Source organism: Rhinatrema bivittatum, chromosome 4 (genome assembly GCF_901001135.1).
Source record: "Rhinatrema bivittatum chromosome 4, aRhiBiv1.1, whole genome shotgun sequence".
Lineage (NCBI taxonomy): Eukaryota > Metazoa > Chordata > Amphibia > Gymnophiona > Rhinatrematidae > Rhinatrema > Rhinatrema bivittatum.
Window position 1 is genome coordinate 289,933,282 of NC_042618.1, and position 24,763 is coordinate 289,958,044.

At 42.3% G+C, this 24,763-nt stretch overlaps 1 protein-coding gene across 2 annotated transcripts in view; it reads left to right on the plus strand.

Moving 5' to 3' along the window:
• ABCC9 (ATP binding cassette subfamily C member 9) overlaps positions 1-24,763 on the plus strand; it is a 976,112-nt gene that overhangs the window by 832,122 nt on the left and 119,227 nt on the right. For both annotated transcript variants that reach the window (XM_029600177.1, XM_029600176.1), the window contains exons 31-32: positions 6,568-6,688; positions 22,039-22,169. In XM_029600177.1, coding sequence (XP_029456037.1) covers positions 6,568-6,688; positions 22,039-22,169 — 252 coding nt within the window. The remainder of the gene's footprint in view (positions 1-6,567; positions 6,689-22,038; positions 22,170-24,763) is intronic.

The window sequence follows — 24,763 nt, forward strand, 5'->3', positions numbered from 1 at the left end:
GACTCCTGAACTACACAGAGTATTCCAAATGAGATCTCCCCAGAGACTTATACAGAGGCATTATCATCTCCTTTTTCCTGCTGCCTATTCCTCTCCCCAAGCACCCAAGCATTCTGATTTTTGCCATCATCTTGTCTACTTATTTGGCCATCACATATGATCACCGATAGATCTTGTTTTGTGCACAAAACTTCATCCTCCTATACTGTATTGCTCACTTGGATTTTTGCAACCTAAATGCTGACATGCAAGCCGATGCTCCTGGGGAGAAGCTAAAGGGTCAGAGTGGCCTGAGTACCACCCATGGTTTTTGTGAGAACTGCTGTTCCATCCAACTGGTTGCCCTGTGAGGAGGCCCCAGTGGAGGACATTTTTTTAACTCTTTATTTAATCAAATTTAAATTTGTATAAGTCATAACATTTCTGAGATTCAAGTAAAGTTCCAGCAAAAATACAAAAAACAAATTAGTTATTCACAAATACATCAAATGGAAACATTAGACCAGAAAATGGTGGGTACCAAAATATAAATAAAGAAAAACCACAAGCTTATAATCTTACTTTTACACAGGTTAATACATACACATGGATCTTAACTCACAACGAGCGTCAATTCTCTATTAGGTAGAAAACCTTCCAATTGAGGCTCAAAAAAACATATTTGTTGCCATTTCACTTAACATGACAATTACAGGAAAAACATAAACCAAAAAGAATGCCCAGAATTATAACTCTCTGTCGCATTGCAAGGAATAATTTCCATCTATGCTAGGTGACCCTGGCAACATCAGGGAAAATAGAAACCTTACCTCCAAGAAAATTACATTCCTTAATTCGGAAATACATATTTAGGGGCGGATTTTAAAAGGCGCGCGAATAGCCTACTTTTGTTTGTGCTCCAGGCGCAAACAAAAGTACGCTGGATTTTAGTAGATACGCGCGGAGCCGCGCGTATCCACTAAAATCCTGGATCGGCGCGCGCAAGGCTATGAATTTTGTATAGCCGGCGCGCGCCGAGCCGCGCAGCCTACCCCGTTCCCTCCAAGGCCGCTCCGAAATCGGAGCAGCCTCGGAGGGAACTTTCCTTTGCCCTCCCCTCACCTTCCCCTCCCTTCCCCTACCTAACCCACCCGCCCGGCCCTGTCTAAACCCCCCCTTACCTTTGTCGGGGGATTTACGCCTCCCAGAGGGAGGCGTAAATCCCCGCGCGCCAGCGGGCCTCCTGCGCGCCGGGCCGCGACCTGGGGGCGGGTACGGAGGGCGCGGCCACGCCCCCGGGCCGTGGCCACGCCCCCGTACCCGCCCCCAAAACGCTGCCGACACGCCCCCGAAACACCGCAACGACCGGGCACGCCTCCCCGACACGCCCCCGACACGCCCCCCTCCGAGAACCCCGGGACTTACGCGAGTCCCGGGGCTCTGCGCGCGCCGGGAGGCCTATGTAAAATAGGCTTCCCGGCGCGCAGGGCCCTGCTCGCGTAAATCCGCCCGGTTTTGGGCGAATTTACGCGAGCAGGGCTCTGAAAATCCGCCCCTTAATGTCCACCCTTTGTCAGGTTCCAAAATGAAAACCACTACAAGAGGTTGCACAGGACTTAATCTCAAGCTGAGAATTCTGCAGGAGGGCAGTTGAATCCACATTATCTACAGAGTTTCCTAATACAGAATTATTATTCCTATTAGCTCCTTCACCTTTAGATCTATCAGGAAGTTAGAACAACCTAGAGACTGGAGAAAAAGAGTCAGCAGGTATCTTTAAAATTACCTGATAAAACTATTTAACAAATTGAGGGAAAATATTAATTCTACCTTTGGAAAATTTAGTAATCTTAAATTGTTATCTAGAATAATTTTCAAGATTTTCAATTTGATGACTAGACCAATCCTTATTTTTAACCAAGGAAATTTAACATTGCTACTTTTTTTTTTTTTTTGCATTATAGAAACATAGAAATTTATTTAATTATTTATATATTAAAATTTCTATACCGGTATTTGGTGGGAACCGTCATATCGGTTTACAGAATTACACAAAAACAGATAAAATTAACATCAAACACTTACAATTAGTAAGATAACAATTCTAATAGGTTATACGTCATACAATTCTTATAATAATTACCTAGTAACAAGACCTCTAAATACTAAACATTAACACAATGACCAGCTCTATGATGTTTCATTTCCGCTATTAGTTCTTATTTTTTTTTTTTCACCCATTGCTATCACCATCATGAAACACTTGTTGGAAAAGCCACATTTTAACTTTTTTTTCGAAATATCATTCTATTTGATTCTATTTGACTGTTTTAATGTATTTCCACCCTGGAGGCGACTGTTCAGTTCCTTGTAAACTGGTGCGATATGTATTCTTTACAGGAACATCGGTATATAAAAATTAAAAATAAATAAATAAATAAATAAATAAATAACCGAATGACTACTGGTAGTTTGTTCCAGATTTTTGGTGCAGCAAGTGATAATGCTCTTTCCCTTACTGATGTTAACTTTGCAGAAATTATTGAGGGAATGGACAGCAAGCCTTTGTTGGCAGATTTTAAATCTCTTTGGGGGGTATGTACCCTTATCGCAGCGTTCAATCATTCCACATATTCTCCATGTATTGCTTTGTGAAGGAATCATAAGGTTTTAAACTGTATTCGCTGCTCGATTGGCAGCCAGTGAAGTTGTTGCAGAATTGGTGTAATGAGTTCCTTTTTTTTTTAACCTGTCAGTAGTCTAGCAGCGGAATTCTGCATAATCTGTAGTGGCCTGATTGTTGTATGAGGTAAACCTAAGAGTAATGAATTACAGTAGTCTATGGATTGAAAAATCAGAGCCTGAAGTACAGGTCGGAAATCTTTTGATTTTAACAGTGGTTTCAGTCTTCTCAATACTAGTAACTTAAATATCCTTCCTTTGTCTTTTTTGCAATATGCATTTTAAAATTTAGCTCTTGGTCAAGATATATTCCTAAATCTCTAATTGAAGATGCCAATTTAATTTGATGGTTTTCATGGTTGAATACTAAGTTCATAGGGGTAGATTTTGAAAAACTGCATGATCGCGTACTTTTGTTTGCACAGCAGGCGCAAACAAAAGTACACTGGATTTTATAAGATACACGCGTAGCCGCGCGTATCTTCTAAAATCCTGGATTGGCGCGCGCAAGGCTGCCGATTTTGGGCAGCCGGCGCGCGCCGAGCCACGCAGCCTGCCTCCGTTCCCTCCGAGGCCGCTCCGAAATCGGAGCGGCCTCAGAGGGAACGCTCTTTCGCCCTCCCCTCATCTTCCCCTCCCTTCCTCTACCTAACCCACCCCCCCGGCCCTATCTAAAACCCCCCCTACCTTTATCCATGGATTTACGCCTCCCGGAGGGAGACGTAAATCCACGCGCGCCAGCGAGCTGCTGGCATGCCGAGACCAGACCCGGGGGCGGTTCCAGAGGGTGCGGCCACGCCCCCGGAATGCCCCGGCCCGAAACCATGCCCCCGGACCCGCCCCCGAAACACCCCGCCCCGCCCCCAAAAAGCCGTGTCGTTCGGCCCCGCCCCCCAATACGCCCCCGACATGCCCCCTTCCGAAAACCCCGGGACCTACGCGCGTCCCGGGGTTCTGCGCGCGCCAGCGGCCTATGGAAAATAGGCGCGCCGGCGCTCAAGGCCCTGCTCGCGTAAATCCAGGTGGATTTACGCGAGCAGGGCTTTGAAAATCCGCCCGATAGTATTTAGAGAAGTTTTCCTGTCTAACATGATTATTTCAGTTTTTGCAACATTGATACAAAGTTTTAGTTGGTTCAAAAGTTGTCTAATTACGTTACGGTATAATGATACTAACTGAAAAGCAGTCTCTGTTGTGTCAGTAATAGGAATTATGATCTGTATATCATCGGCATATAAAAAATACTTTAGCCCAAGTCCAGTTAAAAGGTGACAGAGAGGGAGTAGGTAGATATTGAATAGAATCAGTGACAAGGCAGAGCCCTGTGGGACGCCTGTCTCCAGATTAATGACATCGGAAGTGGAATTATTTAATTTGACCTGATATGCTCTATTATGTAAAAATGAAGTTAACCATTTTAGTGGTTTTTTACAAATACCAATCTTGCATAATCTTTGGGTCATAATTTTATGGTCAACGGTATCAAAAGCTGCTGAAGGATCGATCAAAAGCAGTAAATATTTTTTCACAGTATCAAAATCTCGTAAAATGTAATCATGTAAAGAAAGAAGCAGAGTTTCTGTGCTCAAATTTTTTCGAAAACCGAATTGTGTTGGATATAAAATTTTGTTGTCTTCTAAATGTTGATTTACTTGTTTCAGTACCACTTTTTCAATAATTTTAGCAAGTAGTGAGAGATTTGAGATTGGTCTATAGTTACTCAAAATTTTGTTGTCCATTCCCTGTTTTTTTAAAATGGGTTTAATTATAGCTCTCTTTAATTCTATGGGAAGGGAACCATCCCCAAGTGATAAATTTGTAATTTTCATAATTGTTGGTGCAATAACTTGTTCCATCTGTTTTAAAACTGAAATTGGGATCAAATCAAGAGGGTGTAAAGCTGGGTTCAAGTTCCAAATTAATTTAGAGATCTCATCTAATGTAGTTTCATTAAATTCCTCCCAAGTAGGATGATCATATTTATTCATTTTTACTTCTTGTGAAGAACTATTATCTAAACTGGCAGTTATCTGATTAATTTTATTTTTTAAGAAAAGAGCTAGATCTTGACTTAAATTTGAATTTAGGTCGGTCTCAGTTGGAACAGGATCCGCTGTAAGTTTATTAACAATATCGAATAGAGTTTTTGGATTACCTGACGGCAGAAGAAGGGCAAACGGCCCATCCAGTCTGCCCAGCAAGTTTTGCACTTTTTTTTTCTCATACTTATCTGTTACTTTCTCTTCAAGACCCTGAAACTTTTGATAATGAAATCCAACTTGGTTTTGAAGATCTTCATATTTAGATAATACAGAATCAATTTTCCCAAAAAGTGAACAGCCGATTCCCATGATAGCTGACCATAAAGAATTCATAGTAATTACTCCAGGCTTAGTTAGATTAAAGTCAGAGTTCACAGTCTGTAATCCTCTAGAGGTAACAGTAGTTGAAGTAACAATACTACTAATATCGCTGTGATCAATCTGACAAGATCCCAGGATATGCCCATTCCTAGGAATAGAATCATGAACCTCTTCGGATAATTGAGTTTCATTTCCAGCCTGGGACCTGACTTGAGCATTCGGAGCTTAGGGACACAGAATCACCACTAACAGTGGCATTAATTTTGCCAAGATGACTTGCCCCATGATGTTGGTTGTCCTTGGGGCAACATAAAACTAGAGATGAGGCCGAGATTTAGAGGAAGGATTAATAGAATCAGATGGGAGAGGCATTAAGGATCCTTTCTTCTTTTTCCCCATATAACCAGTAACCACCACAAAGCAATCAAACAAGAGAAGGAGTTCTTAATCGGATTGGAGGGAGTAGTTCCACATCAAAAATTCCATTCAAAGGGGCAAGTCCCTTTGCACACCAATGGCTGCGCGCTGAAGGACAAGATGTTTTATGGGGAATCTCTGGCTTCTTCCAGTGACATCACTCAGCGGTGCTCTCAGCTCCAAAAGAGCAGCTTCCAAAAACCGGCTGATTGTAATTTCCCTCTCACACAGAATCCCAAACAGCGCCAAAGGCCAAGATGTTTTAATGGAAAACTCTGGCTTCTCCCAGTGACGTCACTCAGCAATGCTGTCAACCCCAAAAGGGCAGCTTCCAAAAACAGAGCTGATGGTAATTCTCCTCTCGTGCCAACCCCTCTGAATGAAATTTTTAAAAAGCATAAAGATTCACATTGCCTTTATTCCAAAAGTTTCCCTCAGGGTTTTGGACCATCAGGCCTTTGACCCCTCCCCCACTTTAACCTTCTTCCTGACTCCCCCTTAGCCTTGCCTTTTAATCCCAGGTGTCCTAGTGAGGCCTCAAAGTCCTCTAAGCTCCTGGACCTGTCAGTAAAAATAAATGGCTCTGGATGGTTTTCTACTTTTGACTCTATCATGTGGAATAAATAAATAGGTGATGGTTATTTACCTTTTCAAATAGTACTAGTACTAGGAGACACTCCATAAAACTAACAGGTAGCAAATTTAAAACCAAATGGAGAAAACATTTTTCACTCAGTGCATATTCAAGTTGTGGAATTTGTTGCCCAAGGACATGGTCAAGGAATCTAGCAGAGCTGGTTTTAAAAGGGGTTTGAACAAGTTCCTGGAGTAAACATCAATAAAACATTGTTAGCCAGGTAGATTTGAGAAAATCACTACATATCCCTTGGAGTGATCAAAAAGAAATGAATCTGCTCTTTTTGGGATCTCCTCGGTAAGGATGATTGTGAATACACATCTCATTTAAAGACTTTAGCAAATGTTAGTACTATGATGAGTGCTGCAAATTACCATCATACCATAACTAAGAAAAATAATATATTGATGTTTCATAGTTTTAAGTGGGAAATGCAACAATGAGTTGTTAAATCATTGTAACTAATTTGACTTTTATATTGTGATACAGATAACAAACTATTTAAACTGGGTTGTAAGAAATTTAGCAGATTTGGAGGTACAGATGGGAGCAGTAAAGAAGGTGAACAGCTTCCTGAACATTGACTCAGAGAACTATGAAGGCACTGCAGGTACAACAAATCTTTTTGTTTTATATTATACTAAATAATTAGATCTGTTGTTCTCTTTTCATAGTTAAAAGCACTTGAACAAAATAAAGGATATCACATTTTAGAAGGCAATAATGAATCCAATTTTCACAATGTTGTATCCATGAAAATGGGCTGATTACGCAGTCAAAGTAAATGTCTATGTCAACAACGTGTGCATGTTTACCTGCAGTATTTTGTAGGCATTCTCTGGATGGGATTAGGCTGGGGAAGGCAACCACATGCATAATTTTTGTTGTTCAAAAACTACATGTTATTTTCCCATAAAAGAGTACCTGCACTAAAAGCAGGTGCAAATTTGTGTGGATATTTTTGAGGGGGCAATTATGAAAGCAAAACTGTCCACATAGTTTTGATTAAAGCAATGGGCAAACCTCATAAGTAAAGACTTCCAGGCCAAAGATAGATTGATTATGTACCTATTATATGGATGTAAATTGAACACTTTTCAGTTATAGTCTATTAAAAGGTTACCAGTGCAACTATGCTGTGACTTTATTGATTCCATAAAACTAATATATATGTACACCAATGTCTGCATTATATCTACAGTGTAAGAGTCTAGTCAATATTAAACTATGAATCTTCAACATTTTAATTGTCAGTAGTTAAATGTGTTACACAAAACAAAAAGGTGATAAATAGATAATTAACTATATAAAAGTGAATATTCAAAAACATGTAAGATTAAATAATATATTATACATTTTAATATCAAAAACATAAATATAATAAAAATTCAAAAAATAATATTAACACAGTGGTGAATCCAGTTCATCCAATATGACCATATTATGACAAAGTACATCAGGGATGTTTACAGGAAATGAATGTCCCTTGTTCCTCTTAGCCTTGTTTCTCTTAGCCAAGAGAAAAAGAGGCTGACTTTTGCAAACACAAGGACAAACCTCTCTGTGAGTCAGTCTGTAGCATGGCACCATAGATTAAACATTGGTACTTGGGTTTGTTTTAAGGAAGATTATTCATTTTTCTACCTCTATTACCTCCTATGGGGGGGGGTCTTTGGTGTTTTTCCATAGAGATGTTTAGGTTTGTGCTTTTACATCTCATTTATGTTCCAGTGGTCAGTTGCTTCTCCTCTTGGATTGGATCGATCACTGTTTTTGTTTTATTTTTTGAATTTTTATTGTATTTATGTTTTTCATTTCTATTAACATTTGTAATATTAATATAAAATATTACAAATGTTAATATTAACGTTCTCTTTATAACCAGTTCGCTATCTAGCATGTTGTGTTACTTGTTCAAGCTTATCACGGTTTACATTATTAACGTTCACTTTGTAATTTGTTCTCTGTAAAGCCTGTTGCAATTTTAGTTATCTGTGAACCAAGATAATGTTCCCAATGTATCCCAGTGTATAAAAACACTTAAATAAATAAATAAATAAATAATATAAATGAAAAATATAAATGCACAGATAGCTACCTTAGGGGGTTAATTTCCAAGTTGCGATAGATGGTAATATTTAAATTGGGGGGGGAGGGGAGGAGTCGGGGTGGAGTTAGGGAGGGAATTATGGCAATCGGCGGTGGCACCGCTACAGTCGATAATATTTCGAACATTATCGCCAGCATTAGCACGGGGAAAAGCATCACCTTTTACAGTGGCGCTATGCCTGTGATAGCCTGCAGGTGGCTGCACAGCAGCAGGCAAAACCACCGCTGTAGTGCAGCCAGCTGCAGGCTATCACCCGACTGCCCCCTGCTTTACCTCCCCCGCCCCCCTGTAGCGCAGGGTTCATCATTCCCCACGGAATGATGAATCCTGGCCTTAGACAGCTTTCTTTCCTTTCCTCCTTTGTCCCTAAATGAACCGTGCCTCCTAATCACCCACATTTTCAGAAGGTAAATATAGCTAGTGAACATAGGTAGTATATTTAACCAAGGAATAATTTTCAAAAGGACTTCTGCAGGTTAAAACAGTGTTCTACACTCAGAGGTGACCTTTTACAAAATTGGTCACCTGATATATGAGTAAAGTTACACATGTATGCCTTGCTCATGTGAAAGTTTATCCATGATTAAGCATAGGACAAGCAGGATGGTAGTCCACATACATGCATGACATCATCCGATGGAACTTGACATGGAAAACCTAGCTCAAAATGTTTAGAACTTTGACTGTGCCTCACAGCATACCCATGCATGTCATTACATCATGTGTCCATGCAGAGTCCCTTCAGTCTGTCTTTTTTCACAGAGCCTTCAAGCCACAGTTTTGGTGCCTTAAGCTCCTGCTTTTCTGCACTTTTTCAGTTTTTTGTTAGATTGGTAGGATTGTTCATCATGGTGTCTCTGCACGTAGAGACCATTTCCTTCCATATTTTGGATAAAGCCATACATCCTGTGGTCCTAGGACTGCCATGGTTACAGCAATGCACCCCGCAGTTTGAGTGGGCCACGTTACAACGCTCCCGATGGGGTTCCTCCTGCTACAACAACTGTCTGGAATCCATCCTGCCTCTCCCATGCCTGAACATTTTACTCTCCTTTCCCAGCCTTCCTCCGCAATATTCTTTATATGCTGATGTGTTCTCCAAGAAGGCTGCAGATATCTTAACCCCACATCATTCCTACGATTGTGCAATCAACTTGTTGCCCAACACGGAGCCTCCTTGGGGTAGGCTTTACCCCTTGTCACTAACTGAGACAGGCGATGTCAGAGTACATCTGCAAGAACCTGGTCAAAGGCTTCATTCAGCCCTCCAAATCTCCTGCAGGAGAGGGAATCTTCTTTGTTGGGAATAAAGACTACTCTCTCCACCCCTGCATTGATTACCGAGGCCTAAATGAGATCACGCTAAAAGACCGCTATCCGCTGCCTTTAATTTTGGAGCTTTTCGATAGGCTTCAGGGAGCGAAAATCTTCACTAAATTGGACCTCAGGGGAGCTTACAATTTGGTCTGCATCCGCAAAGGTGACGAATGGAAGACTGCGTGATGGCCACTTTGAATACCTTGTTCTGCCGTTTGGCCTTTGCAATGCTCCTGCAGTCTTTCAGAATCTGATTGAATGAGGTTTTCAGAGATATGCTATACCAATGCGTTGTGGTGTACCTTGACGACATCTTGGTATTTTCCCAAGACCTACAGAGCCACCGCAGGGATGTTTCTCTCGTGTTCTCCAGTGTCTATGGGACAATCAACTGTATGCCAAACTCAAAAAATGTTCTTTCGAACAGGAGACAGGCCCTTTCCATGGCTACGAGGTTTCCAGTCAAGGGTTCAGAATGGAACCCCAGAAACCGAAGAGTATTCATGATTGGTCTCAACCTACAGGCCTTAAGTCACTACAGAGGTTCCTTGGCTTTGCCAATTACTACCGTTCTTTTATTCACCATTATTCTATTCTAACCGCACCTCTCACTGCCATGACTCACAAGGGGGCCAATCCTTCCCAGTGGTCGCCCGAAGCCATGACCACCTTCCAAGACCTTAAGACCACCTTTCTCCAGGAGCTGTGTCTCTGCCATCCGGACCCCAGACGTCCATTCGTAGTCAAGGTCAATGCCTCCGACGTAGGAGTAGGAGCGGTTCTGAACCAGTACTCCACTACCCATACCTTACACCGGTGCTCCTTCTTTTCCCGACGCTTCTCTCCAGCGGAACATAATTACGTGATCAGAGATAAGGAGCTACTAGCTATTAAGCTAGCCTTTGAGGAATGGCATCCCTGGTTCAAGGGAGCCCAACACCAGATCACAGTATATACTGGCCACAAAAACCTCGAGTATTTACACCGGGCTCAGCATTTGAACCATTGGGCCCTCTTTTTTACCCGATTCAATTTCTTGCTGCGCTACTGACATGCCAATAAAAATCGCCGTGCCGATGCTCTCTCCAGATTTTTCATCGCAGAAGATGTCCCCAACACTCCATGGCATATTATTGACCCAGCTAAGGTCATCCTGTCTGCCATGTTTCCGGTGCCACCTGGGAAGACTGAGGTTCCTCGCCAGTTATGATGGAGGGTCCTTCGGTGGGCTCATGACTCCTTGACTGCTGGTCACTCGGGACAGTCTAGAATTCTCTCCACACTCCAGCAGTTTTACTTGTGGCCGACCATGAAAAGGTAATTACAACAAATAAGGGATCCTTTTATCTTTTCTTTATAGATAATATCACATTTACTACATATTAATTCTTTAATTACATATCAATTCATAAAACAGCATTAAATATTCAACTTTTCAAACATATTATAACCCTTTATCCTATGACACTCTGGACATCTACTATATGCACATAAGTACCCTAATACATCACCATTTAAATATACACCCCTAAAAATAATATACCTCATTCACTCACACATTCACACTTCCTATCCCTCTACGGGAGACATTAAAATACATACCATCCCCCGATATCCTATTACAACTTTTTCTATTTTCTTTATTATCAATATAACTCTAATACATTCTGTGCATCTATCACTATCTCCATATTCCACATTCCACATTCCACAGTTCTTATCCACTGTCACTCTCACTCAAAACAGTCTATTGGTTACTATGGATATCGAGTCTTTGTATACGGTAATCCCACAGGAGGAAGCCCTAACAGTGATTGCTACAGTATTAAATAATCGTCCACAACCACAGCGGATACCAACATCTTTCATTATTGAACTTCTACATTTGGCCTTGAGTAAAAATTATTTTATGTTTCAAAATAAATTTTTTTTGCAAACACGAGGAACAGCCATGGGGGCAGCCATGGCACCAGATGTTGCCAATTTATTTGTCATAGCTTTCAAGAAGCAATATATTCAGGAGTGTACATGGACCCCATTTTTAAAACACTGGAAGAGATACATCGATGATGTATTCATTGTGTGGGAAGGATCACCATCATCACTTTTGGAATTTCATGCTTGGCTGAATAATCTTAACACATGTTTAAAGTTCACTATGAATTTTCATCCAAAACAGGTGGCATATTTGGATATACTTATTACCAGACAGATTGATTCCATCACAACAACCTTATACCGCAAACCTAATGATCGTAATAATTTATTGTGGTTCGACAGCTTTCACCCGAGAACATTTAAATTAAATTTACCAGTGGGGCAATTCATGCGGTTGAGACGCATATGTACAGATCATATGGAGTTTAAAAATCAAGCACGCTATATGGCCAACAGGTTCCTACAACGGGGATATCCAGTTCAATGTGTTAAAAAGGCTTATCGTAGAGCCCTTTATTCAAATAGAGATTCTTTATTCCTGCCAAAACATTGTGAGGATTCAAACCCTCAGATGTTCGTTCTATGACACACACTGGCTGCTCCCACTGTCAGCAGAGCTATTAGAAAACACTGGTTGGTTCTGTAAAAAATTCACCCTTTACTTCAAGATCCCATTTGTATAGCCTATTCTAGGGGCCAAAATATCAAAGACCGCGTAGTCCATTCCAGTATATATAACCCACCAGCAATAATAGAGGAAACAACATGCAGTGGAAATTGTTCATATTGCCCCTTGAAATCATCTATCACCACTATCCAGTTACAAATGGGCCAGACGGTAACTTTACCTCGATCCACTTACAACACGTCATATGTAGTGTATGCAATATTTTGTCCATTTCCATTAACATACGTTGGTATGACCAAGCGCCCAGTACGTCTCAGACTGACAGAACACAAATGTTGTCTAAAAACGGGCTGGATGGATGAACCACTAGTATCTCATTTCAGGGAAACTAATCATGTTTACTCTGATCTAGGGATGTGAATCGTTTTTTGACGATTTAAAATATCGTCCGATATATTTTAAATTGTCAAAAAATCGTTAGGGCCACGATACAATACCAATTCCCCCGATTTATCGTTAAAAAATCGTAAATCGGGGGAAGGGGGAGGGCAGGAAAACCGGCACACTAAAACCCCCTAAAACCCACCCCCGACCCTTTAAATTAAATCCCCCACCCCCCCGAACCCCCCCCCCCCAATGCTTTAAATTACCTGGGGATCCGGCGTGGTCCAGAACGGCGGCGGTCCGGAACGCCCCCCTCAATAGAATCGTGTTGTCTTCAGCCGGCGCCATTTTTCAAAATGGCCGCCGCAAAATGGCGGCGGCCATAGACAAAAACGATTCGACGGAGGAGGTCGTTCCCGACCCCCGCTGGACTTTTGGCAAGTCTTGTGGGGGTCAGGAGGCCCCCCCAAGCTGGCCAAAAGTTTCCTGGGAGTCCAGCGGGGTTCCGGGAGCGATTTCTTGCCGCGAATCGTTTTCGTACGGAAAATGGCGCCGGCAGGAGATCAACTGCAGGAGGTCGTTCAGCGGGGGTTCCGGACCGCCGCTGAACGACCTCCTGCACTCGATCTCCTGCCGGCGCCATTTTCTGTACGAAAACGATTCGCGGCAAGAAATCGCTCCCGGAACCCCGCTGGACTCCCAGGAAACTTTTGGCCAGCTTGGGGGGGCCTCCTGACCCCCACAAGACTTGCCAAAAGTCCAGCGGGGGTCCGGAATGACCTCCTCCGTCGAATCGTTTTTGTCTATGGCCGCCGCCATTTTGCGGCGGCCATTTTGAAAAATGGCGCCGGCTGAAGACAACACGATTCTATTGAGGGGGCCGTTCCGGACCGCCGCCGTTCTGGACTACCGCCGGATCCCCAGGTAATTTAAAGCATTGGGGGGGGGGGGTTCGGGAGGGTGGGGGATTTAATTTAAAGGGTCGGGGTGGGTTTTAGGGGGGTTTAGTGTGCCGGCTCACGATTTTAACGATTTTTCACGATAGTTTACACACCCAAACGGCAACAATACGATTCCCTCCCCCTCCCAGCCGAAATCGATCGTTAAGACGATCGAGGACACGATTCACATCTCTACTCTGATCTCCGTTGGACCATTTTGGAAATCATCCCAGAGCATTGGAGAAAAGGAGATAGAATTAAATGTCTCTACCAAAGTGAACAGAGGTGGATATTTCAGCTCCAATCAGTAGCACCACACGGGCTCAATAAGGACATTGAGTGGATTCACTTCATGTGAATGCCATTCCATCAGGCCATCTCGATACACAGGTGAGGCATGTGAATTTACATATAAACAGCCCTGGTCTCGCGGTCTCTCCACTCAGACGCCGAAAAGAGGATATGGCGGCAAAACTTGGTGAGTTGCGATCATGTCAGTAAGAAACCCTTGGGATGTGCAGTATTGATTTTAAGTGTATGTGTAATAAAATTCATTGAATTTAATTTTGTAGAAACAAAGCAATAAGAATTCACAAGCTTTGAAAATTTATGTGGATTTGAAGAAATATACTTCTTATAAAAATATTGTTCCAAGTACACTGGTCTACCACAGTCCCTGAAGCAGCAGCCCTGCGAAACATACGTCGGACTGGACTTGAGTGGCAGCGCAATAGCGCCAGCAAAAGGGAAGTACCTGGACTGGACTTGTGCGGCAGCGCGGTAGTGCCAGCAAAAGGGAAGTACCTATTCCACATGTTTTAAGAAAATTCAAAAATTGAAAAAAAAGTGTTGAAAAAAAGTGATAAAAACAAAAAGACATTCAGAGTGTTGGACCGATGATTAAAAATGACCCGTAGCAGCTGAAAATACAGGCATAAAATGCTTGCAGACCGCGGGTGTTATGATGGTCCCAAATATACTTATATCAAAGCTTAACACACTAAAAAATTCAAGACTTCTGTACAACGTGTTCATTTGCAGTACCTGTATTATTCGTTGTATTTTGGATAAATTATACGGATATTGTTTGTGGTAATTGAAATCTCCCATTATTACCGCACTACCAATTTGGTTATCTTCCTTAATTTCTCTTAGCGTTTCACTGTCCGTCTCACCATCTTGGCCAGGTGGACGGTAGTATACTCCTATCACTATAGTCTTCCCCAACCCTCAAGGGATTTCTACCCATAAAGATTTGATTGTGCATTTAGTCTCATGCAGCATGTTTATCCTTTTGGACTCTATGCCTTCCCAGACATAAAGTGCTACACCGCCTCCCGGGTGCTCCTCTCTGTCATTGCGATATAATTTGTATCCCGGTATAGCACTGTCCAATTGGTTAACCTCCTTCCACCATGACTCTGAGATGCCAATTAAGTCTATGTTATCATTCATTGCTATACATTCTAATTCTCCCATCTTCTTAGACTTCTGGCATTAGCATACAAACATTTCAAAGTTTGATTTTTGTTTGTATTTTCATTCTGCTTTTTAATTGATAGGGATAAGTTAGAATTTTTTAGCTCAGGTGAGTTTTTAGTTATAGGCACTTGGACTATTTTTCTTATTATTGGAACTTCACTGTCAGGATACTCTAATTCTAATGCATCATTAGTATCTTTTGAAGATACCTCCCTCCAAACCATGCGCTGCTGAGCGACTGTCAGCTTTCCCCTTTGTTCAAGTTTAAAAGCTGCTCTAGCTCCTTTTTAAAGGTTAGCGCCAGCAATTTGGTTCCATCCTGGTTAAGGTGGAGCCCATCCCTTCGGAAGAGACTCCTCCTTCCCCAAAAGGTTCCTCAGTTCCTTACAAAACTGAATCCCTCTTCCTTGCACCATCATCTCATCCACGCAGTGAGACTCCGGAGCTCTGTCTGTCTCTGGGTACCTGTGCATGGAACAGTTAGCATTTCAGAGAATGCTACCCTGGAGGTTCTGGATTTAAACGTCCTACCTAAGAGCCTAAATTTGGCTTCCAGAACCCACATTTTCCTATGTCATTATTACCCACATGTACCATGACAGCTGGCTCCTCCCCAGCACTATCTAAAATCCTATCTAGGTGACGCATGAGGTCCGCCACCTTCACACCAGGTAGGCATGTTACCAGGCGATCCTCATGCCCACCAGCCACCCGGCTGTCTACATTCCTAATAATCGAATCAACAACTATGATGGCCAACTTAAACCTTCCCTCCAGCGCAGTAAGCCTTGGAGACACATCCTCGGTGCGAGAGGATAATGCACCACCTAGAGAGCAGGCCCTTGCTACAGGATCCTTTCCTGCTGTACCAGGTTGATGCTTTCCGATCATGAGACCTTCTTCCTCCAAAGCAGCACCAGGGCTGCCAGTTTGAAGTTGAGACTTGGCTACTATGTCCCTGAAGGTCTCATCTGTATACCTCTCTGTCTGCCTCATCTCCTCCAGGTCTGCCACTCTAGCCTTCAGAGAGTGGACTCATTCTCTGAGAGACAGGAGTTCTTTGCATCGCTTGCACATGTACAATTTCTCACCGGCAGGTAAAAAATCATACATGTGACACTCGATGCAAAAGACTGGGAAGCCCCCCTCTTGCTGCTGGACTGCTGCCCTGATCTCAATTTGTTCAGTTCCTAGTTATGTTTTAGGTTGCTATGGTAGTAGGAATGTGTCTAATTAGCGTCCTTTAAATGTATCAGTGAATTCACTATATGTCTGGTAGTGGCCTACAGGGGAATGATCAAACTCTCAATAAGGTGTGGGGAATTCGTTAAGTGAAGTTAAAAGGATTTTGTTTTTTTTTAAATGTGAAAGTGGCACCTGCCTATAAATTAAATGATGAGCTAGGGGTGGGAGAGTTGGGAAATACAAACATTCTAACTTCTGTTTATTCGCTGCCTTACTGACTATTAAAAGCACAAGCACACACACACACTAAATAATATACCCCAATAGTTAACTTAGCCAATACTTTTAAAAAAGAACATTTCTCAAGCCAAACTTACTGATTCCTTTCAGCCACCACCAAGGTGATCCTCTCCTCTCAGTGCTCCCACTGGATTGGGGGTTAGTGAGCTCTTCCCTTGCAATATATATTGTGTTTCTAAGATAAATTAGTGCAAAACAATCCCTTTGGAGATTTACACTGCAGTTAGTTGTCCTGAATGACTCACTGCTGTTCTGATTAACAAATGATGGCACCTAATGAAATAAATCACACAACCTTAACACTTCAGTTAGTCAGCCAGAGTGACTCACTGCTCTCTTGATTAACAAATGTTGGTACTTAATCAAACCAAATCATACTACCTTAACACCTTTACAAAGTGAGTATCTGAACTGAACCTTTCAGCCTTTTTACTTAGGTATACATTGCTCCTAGCTTATTTCTAGCTTCTTTTTTTTTTTTAATATACAAACACTACTTCTGCTTATTAGCGCCTTACAGACTATTAAAAATATACACACCAACTACTGCTTATTAGCTGCCTTACTGTTTAAAAATATAAACAGTCTATCTTCTGTTTATTCGCTGCCTTACTGACTATTAAAAGCACAAACACAGAAACACACTAAATAATATACCCCAATAGTTAACTTCACCCCAATACTTTTAAAAAAGAAAATTTCCCAAGCAAAACTTACTGATTCCTTTCAGCCACCAGCAAGGTGATCCTCTCCTCTTAGTGCTCCCACTGGATAGCCTGATGAGCGGAGTACATGAGGAGGGGTGTAGATGTTATGCTTCACTCCTCAAGAAGGGAGGAGTTAGCAGTCTGTTGTGGCTTACCACGCCAGGAGGGCAGAGTTAGCAATCTATTGTAATTCTGACTCCTGTAGAAGAGAGGAGTTAGCAATCTGTGAGTGGTCACTCCGTCAGGAGGGCGGAGTTAGCAATCTGTTGTCAATCACCATGTCAGGAGGCAGAATTATCAATCTGTTAGAGTGTCTGCTAGGAGTTAACAGTCTGTTATAGGTTAAGACTGCTGCTTAGCAATCTGTAATCAAAGCTACTATGGAGTTGCTCCCCAGAGAGGAGAGGTCAGCAACCATCTAAGATCTGTTCTTCCAGAGAGGTGGAAATAGTATCTGTTATGGATCTCCGCACAGAGTGGCAACCAGATATACGAGAGTTCCCCTGAAGGGAGGTGTTGGCCCTCTGTATGGTTCCTGCTAAGAAGTAGCAATTGGTCATGATACAGTTCCTGAGGAAGAAGATATTAGCAACAGTTGAGGGTAGACTGCATGGTAGCAGTTTATTGTACTCAGCTCTTGGAGTGTGAGAGAAAAGCACTCTAATGTAGAATGGTGAATCCTTGGGTCAATGGCAGATGACAGCGCTCTCAAGAGGATATCAAGAGAGGGACCACCGACTAGGCTGGATTATGGAGACAGACACAGATAGTTCTTTATTAGACAGGTAGTAGAATCACCAGAGTTGGCAGTAGTGAGCTGAAGTGCCCAGCAGGGCTGAAGTCCCTCAGATCCTGGAACTGCAGTCTCCGGGTTAGCTTGCCCTGTCATGTTACAAGAGCCATGGTATTACTGAATATGCAAACAGAAATCCTGCATGGAATGCAGATCAGCTTCTATGTATTGCCCAAGGCAGTCAATGCAGTTATCTTGGGCCTAAAGTGGTTAATACCTTATCAGCCCACATTGATTGGACCACATTGCAAATCATGAGCAATGCCTCGCCAAAGTGTGGCCAGTGATGCCTTGTGGCGCTGCCCCCACAAAATACCAAATTCACGGATGTCTTCAGCAACAGCAGGCAGAGATCCTGCTACCTCACTGCTCCTATGATTGTGCCATAGACTTGGTCCCCCACTAAGGTTCCACCCAGAGGCAGAGTATACCTGGTCTCTGCCCCTGAAACAGAGGCTATGGTGAAATATATTAAAGAGAACTTGGACAGAGGATTCATTCACCTGTCTTCCTCACCTGCAGGGGCTGGATTCTTTTTTGTAGGGAAGAAGGACATGTCGCTGTCTCTGCATTGATTGTCGTGGTCTTATCTCTATTACCAAGAAGAATCGCTATCCTCTTCCCCTGAACTCCAAGTTCTTTAACCATCTTCAGGTGTGCAATTATTTAGCAAGCTGGACCTTCGGAGGCCTACAACCTGATCAGAATCCGAGAGGGCAACAAGTGAAAGATTTCCTTTAATACCCGCAACAGCCACAATGAATATCTAGTGATGCCTTCAGGTTATGCTATGCCCCTGCAGTCTTCCAATTTATGGTAAATGAGATCTTCTGAGACCTGTTCTACTCCCATGTGGTAATTTACCTGGATGATGTTCTAGTCTTCTCAAAGTCATTGAGCATTGACATCATGTGAAACATCCTCCAGAGACTCTGTAGGTATCCAGCCTTGACTTCCAGCCTTGTCTTCTTTGTCCAGCCTTGTTTTGTTCTACCTGTCTTGTCCAGTGTCTTTAATGTGTGACTTTGTCCCCCCTTGTCCTGACTTTCCAGATCTTGACCTCTTGCTTGGACCTGACCACAATTGCCTGATGCTTGGACCTGATCCCTTGCCTGGATCTGATCACTCTTGCTAGCTGTCTGCACCATCCTTGGCTTGTTTCCTAACTCCATTAATCTGCTGCCTTTGGACTCTAGTTCTCTTCACTGCCCTAGAGACCTGCCTAAGTCCTGCCAGTCACCAGAATGCATTGTCTCAACCTGCGGGGGAGGTGGCTGGTATAAGTGATGCTCCAGACTGTCCTGTTACTGGCATGTTTGCCAGCTGCTGGCGTAGACCTCATGGAATTGCTCTTCAGGTTGAGTCAACTACACCATAGCACAAAGGGCTCATATTCCCTCTACCCTTCACACCTTGACAACAGCTTTAACTTCAGTCCTCAATAAGTCTGATTCTAGCATAAATGACAATCTTCAGCTTAATGACTTGAAAAGTGAAAGAAGGGCAATCTCTAGTTAGACACCTATCCAAAATTAACACCTCAGTTTTGCAACATTGATTGCTAATTTGTTATGGAAGAGCTATTATGTAACAGCGGATAGACAAATGAACAAGATTCTAATAGAAGCCAACCAAAGCTGATATCAATGCCATTGGCATACAGTTCATAGCCAATGCCTAACCCTGGAAGAAGCTTAAATATAGGTGTCATGGATATATTGGGCCAACAAGACCAATCTCGGTGGAACTCTGTACAGTAAAGATGCCATGAGGAAGAAGCAGAGCAGTCTAAATGGTATGATATGATCCATTTTAGAAAAATGCCAGAAACCTTCATGTCAGCCAGCCAGGCTAGTAATAGCTAGAGATGTGATTTGGCCGAAACTTTCAGTTTGGCCTTTGTTATTGGCCCGCTGTGAGAAATTTCATTTTCCCATGGTTCGGGCCAATTTTTTTCGGCCGCCCAGAATTTCAGGGTTAGTGCGCATTAACCCCGAAAAATGAATTTTCCTGAAATTTTGGGAAAATCTGCTTCGTTTTTCAGGGTGGCCAAACCAGGATGAATGCACATTCCTAGTAATAGCTAATGGCTAATTATGTCAAAGGCAGCCAAAACAACTAGTAAAACCAACATATAATGGACCACTGTTGAAGACATTCCTGAAGACATCCAGGTTGGGTAGCAACAGTGTCTCCATGCCGAAAACCTTCCAGAAGCCAAATTGATATTAATCTAAATTACCATCATCCTTGATAAAATCTGTTAGCTGCTGTAAAACAACACTCTCTAAGATTTTTATCACAGGCCAAAGTAGAAATAGGGTGATAATTTCTGAAGTACAAGGAATCCTAGAAAGGCTTTTTTAAAATCATCCATATAATTGCTTGCTTCAGTCTTGTGAGAATTACTTTTTTAGCACTGGTTTTCAGCACTAGGCACCTAACTTGCAAGTAACTTTTAAAGGAAAATCAAAATGTAACATACTATTGTAGCAATTTTCAAAAGTCCATTTACTCAAGTTAAGTGGATTTAATGTGGATAAAACCTATTGACAAGGTAGTAAGGCCAAGATGATTGACTGGAAAGGCATGTTGGAAAAGCTCTGAATCTTTGTCAGTGCTACAACTTTTCCTTTTGCCTTTTTCCCATGGTTAAATGCAAAGGCAGACTTCGGGGGAATCCCCCTGCTACCCCTTCAGTCTTAACTGTTACTTCTGTGCAGTGTGTTGTTTTCAATGTCTGGCATTCTCCATTGCTATCTAGGACTCCTAAGCTTTCCCCCATTACTCTTGATAGTTTCTGGAAGGTTTCTCTTCCATGGAACAGTCATTGATTTCTCTTACTGCCCTTAGTACTACTTCTTACAGTCGAATTCAATCACATGAAGATGTTTTACAAACCATTACTGCTCAGTTTGAGACTTTGCAACAAACTATCTCGGAGATATCATCTATACAAACTTCTTTGGTTCAAGATAAAATTGTAGTGGACCGGAAATTAGAAAATCTAATGGTTTCCATGATTTCCCCTGAAGAAATTTTCAAATCGTATTTGCAGGATGTGCTTATATTTACAAATTTGAAGGCCTATTATTTGCTTGGGGGGAAATCGGTCCTCAGAAAGAGATGCTGAAAGAGATAATAGGAACCAATGTGGATTGGAGTTGGACCTTTCTGCAGTATTAGAGCCCACTATGATATATGAAGAACATTGGGCTACACAGTGTGTTATGCATGTTAATTGCAATTTGGTGTTTAGACTATATTTGCATTGTGCTCATATTCTTTTTATGAAGTTTAAAGTGTGGATTTATCCTGATCTCTCTAGGGTATGTAGCAAAGAAGAAAGAAATTTCTTACTATGCAAAATGAAGTTCTTGAGTTAGAAGCCTGATTTATGTTGAGATCTCCTTGCAAATAATTAGTTTCTTTTTCCACTGAAAGATTTGTGCTCTTTGAACCCTCTCAGTTTCATTTCTTTATTCATTCTAGGCTTTCAGCTAGAAGAAATCTCCCAGATTCTGTTAATGATGAAGTTGTGGGGAGTATTCAGGAATGATATTATCTGTTTTATTTAGATAACAGTGATATTTTGTCTTCTAGGAAGAGTTTTCCTTAATATTTATGATTACATATTCTCTCTTCTTTCTGGGCCCTCTTTTCCATTCTCCTTGTTATATGCAGGAATTTTTAGTTTTATTTTCGCTTTAATTGTATTTTGTTTGATGACCATGTTTCCTGTATCCTGCTATTCATCACAAATTATGCTTGCATGTTATTATTAAAATACAAATAAAAAGTTAAAAATAGCATATAGTGTAGCAATTTTCAAAAGCTTTGGGCCATTTAACACAGAAGATTTCAAATGGTAGTACTGTGTATGTTAGTTTTTTTTGAGGTATTGCCATTCATGTCGCTATCATGGCCTCACTAATGTGGCCAAAATGTAATGTGTTGATGCAAACTCTATAACGCATTAAGTGAAGTATTTCATGCACAATAACATTTTTTGCAATCTCACACTAAAAACATTTTATCATGAATGTATTGCATAGTCCCCTCTATTTTGTATGGGTTAAATAGGGGGTGTTAGGAAGAAAAACAGTGTGTGAATTGATGTTTGAGCTATATAATTGTTAATCTTTCCTACAATGATTCTTTTTTTTATACTTTAGACCTATTACAAGTTCCTGATGATTGGCCAAAGGATGGGGAAATCAGAATTAATGATTTGTGTGTTCGATATGAAAGTAACTTGAAACCAGTGCTTAAACATGTCAAGGCTTACATTAAACCAGGACAAAAGGTACAGTATATTAAAATTTCCTCATTAAACCTATCTTTAATGACCATATCTATCAACTCTGCAATAGTAGATAAGTACTAGAAACATTATTATAAATGTATTGTTAGTTCAGTTCCTTCTGTGTTTTCTCTATGTGCCAATTAATCTATAATTTTACAGTTTTGCAGTGGCCTTAGTAACATAGAAACATAGAAACATAGAAATGACGGCAGAAGAAGACCAATCGGCCCATCCAGTCTGCCCAGCAAGCTTCACACTTTTTTAGAACATAAGAACATAAGAAAATGCCATACTGGGTCAGACCAAGGGTCCATCAAGCCCAACATCCTGTTTCCAACAGTGGCCAATCCAGGCCATAAGAACCTGGCAAGTACCCAAAAACTAAGTCTATTCCATGTAACCATTACTAATGGCAGTGGCTATTCTCTAAGTGAACTTAATACTTATCTGTTTCTCTTGGCTCCTAGTAACCTTTGGTTCTATTTCCCTTTCACCCCCACCATTAATGCAGTGAGCAGTGATGGAGCTGCATCCAAGTGAAATATCAAGCTTGATTAGTTAGCGGTAGTAACCACCGCAATAAGCAAGCTACACACATACTTATTTATTTACCCAGACTATGTTATTCAGCCCTTATTGGTTGTTTTTCTTCTCCCCTGCCGTTGTAGCAGAAAGCTATGCTGGATAAGCGTGAACTATTAGTTTTACTTCTCCCCTGCCATTGAAGCAGAGAGCTATGCTGGATATGTATTGAAAGTGAAGTATGCATTGAAAGCCACATTATCTATCAACAAATATTGAATAAGCCTAATAATTGGTAATACCTATAGCTTATGAACTCTTCGTTAATTTTACATACTCTTGCCCACCCCTGTTTTTTGTTTTTTTTTTTAATTTGGAGATGGCAGGCCTCCATCCTTCCGCTCCGTGAAGGTGGAACACCAACCACTGGCCACTGGCATCCCGCTCCGTGAATGCCTCTGTGGCTACTGCCGCTCCGTGCAGTGTTTTGCTGCCTCCTCTTTATACACTTCCTCTAGACCTGATGGATCCACAGTGTTTATCCCACGCCCCTTTGAAGTCCTTCACAGTTTTGGACTTCACCACTTCCTCCGAAAGGGCATTCCAGGTATCCACCACTCTCTCCGTGAAGAAATATTTCCTGACATTGGTTCTTAGTCTTCCTCCCTGGAGCCTCAGCTCGTGACCTCTGGTTCTGCTGATTTTTTTCTGACAGAAAAGGTTTGTCGTTGTCTTTGGATCGTTAAAGTTTTTCAAGTATCTGAAGGTCTGAATCATATCACCCCTGCTCCTCCTTTCCTCCAGGGTGTACATATTTAGATTCTTCAATCTCTCTTTGTATGACATCCGATGAAGACCCTCCACCTTTTTGGTCGCTCTTCTCTGTACCGCTTCCATCTTGTCTCTGTCTCTTTGTAGATATGGTCTCCAGAACTGAACACAGTACTCCAGGTGAGGCCTCACCAAGGACCTGTACAAGGGGATAATCACTTCCCTTTTCTTACTCGATATTCCTCTCTCTATGCAGCCCAGCATTCTTCTGGCTTTTGCTATCGCCTTGTCGCATTGTTTCGCAGACTTCATATCATTAGACACTATAACCCCTAGGTCCCTCTCCTGCTCCGTGCACATCAGCCTTCCCCCCCCCCCCCCCCCATCGAATACAGTTCATTCGGATTTCCACTCCCCATATGCATGACTTTGCACTTCTTGGCATTGAATCTCAGCTGCCATATCTTCGACCACTCTTCCAGTTTCCTTAAATCCCGTCTCATTCTCTCCACTCCTTCCGGCGTGTCCACTCTGTTGCAGATCTTAGTGTCGTCCGCAAAAAGACAAATCTTACCTTCTATCCCGTCAGCAATGTCGCTCACAAAGATAGTGAACAGGACCGGTCCCAACACCGATCCTTGCGGTACACCACTTAAAACCGCTCTCTCTTCAGAGAGAGTTCCATTTACCATCACATATTGTCTTCTGTCCGTCAACCAGTTTGCAATCCAGGTCACCAACTCGGCACTCACTCCTAAGCTTCTCGTTTTATTCACCAGTCTCCTGTGCGGAACCGTATCAAAAGCTTTGCTGAAATCTAAGTAGATGACATCGAGTGCTCTTCCTTGATCCAGCAGGGGTCTGGGAGCGACCTCCTTGCACACCGGCCGTCTGATGCCAATACTCAAAATGGCGCCGATCGCCTTTGTCCTCACTATGACACACATAGTGAGGGCGATCGGCGCCATTTTGACTATTGGCATCGGACGGCCGGCGTGCAAGGAGGTCGCTCCCGGACCCCCGCTGGACTTTTGGCAAGTCTTGTGGGGGTCAGGAGGTCCCCCCAAGCTGGCCAAAAGTCCCTGTGGGTCCAACGGGGGTCCTGGAGCGACCTGCCGTCCGATGCCAGGACTCAAAATGGCGCTGATAGCAATTGCCCATACTATGTCACAGGGGCTACCGGTGCCATTGGTCAGCCCCTGTCACATGGTAGGAGCACAAGATGGCGCCGGTAACCATGTGATAGGGACTGACCAATGGCACCGGTAGCCCCTGTGACACAGGCTATCGGCGCCGTGATG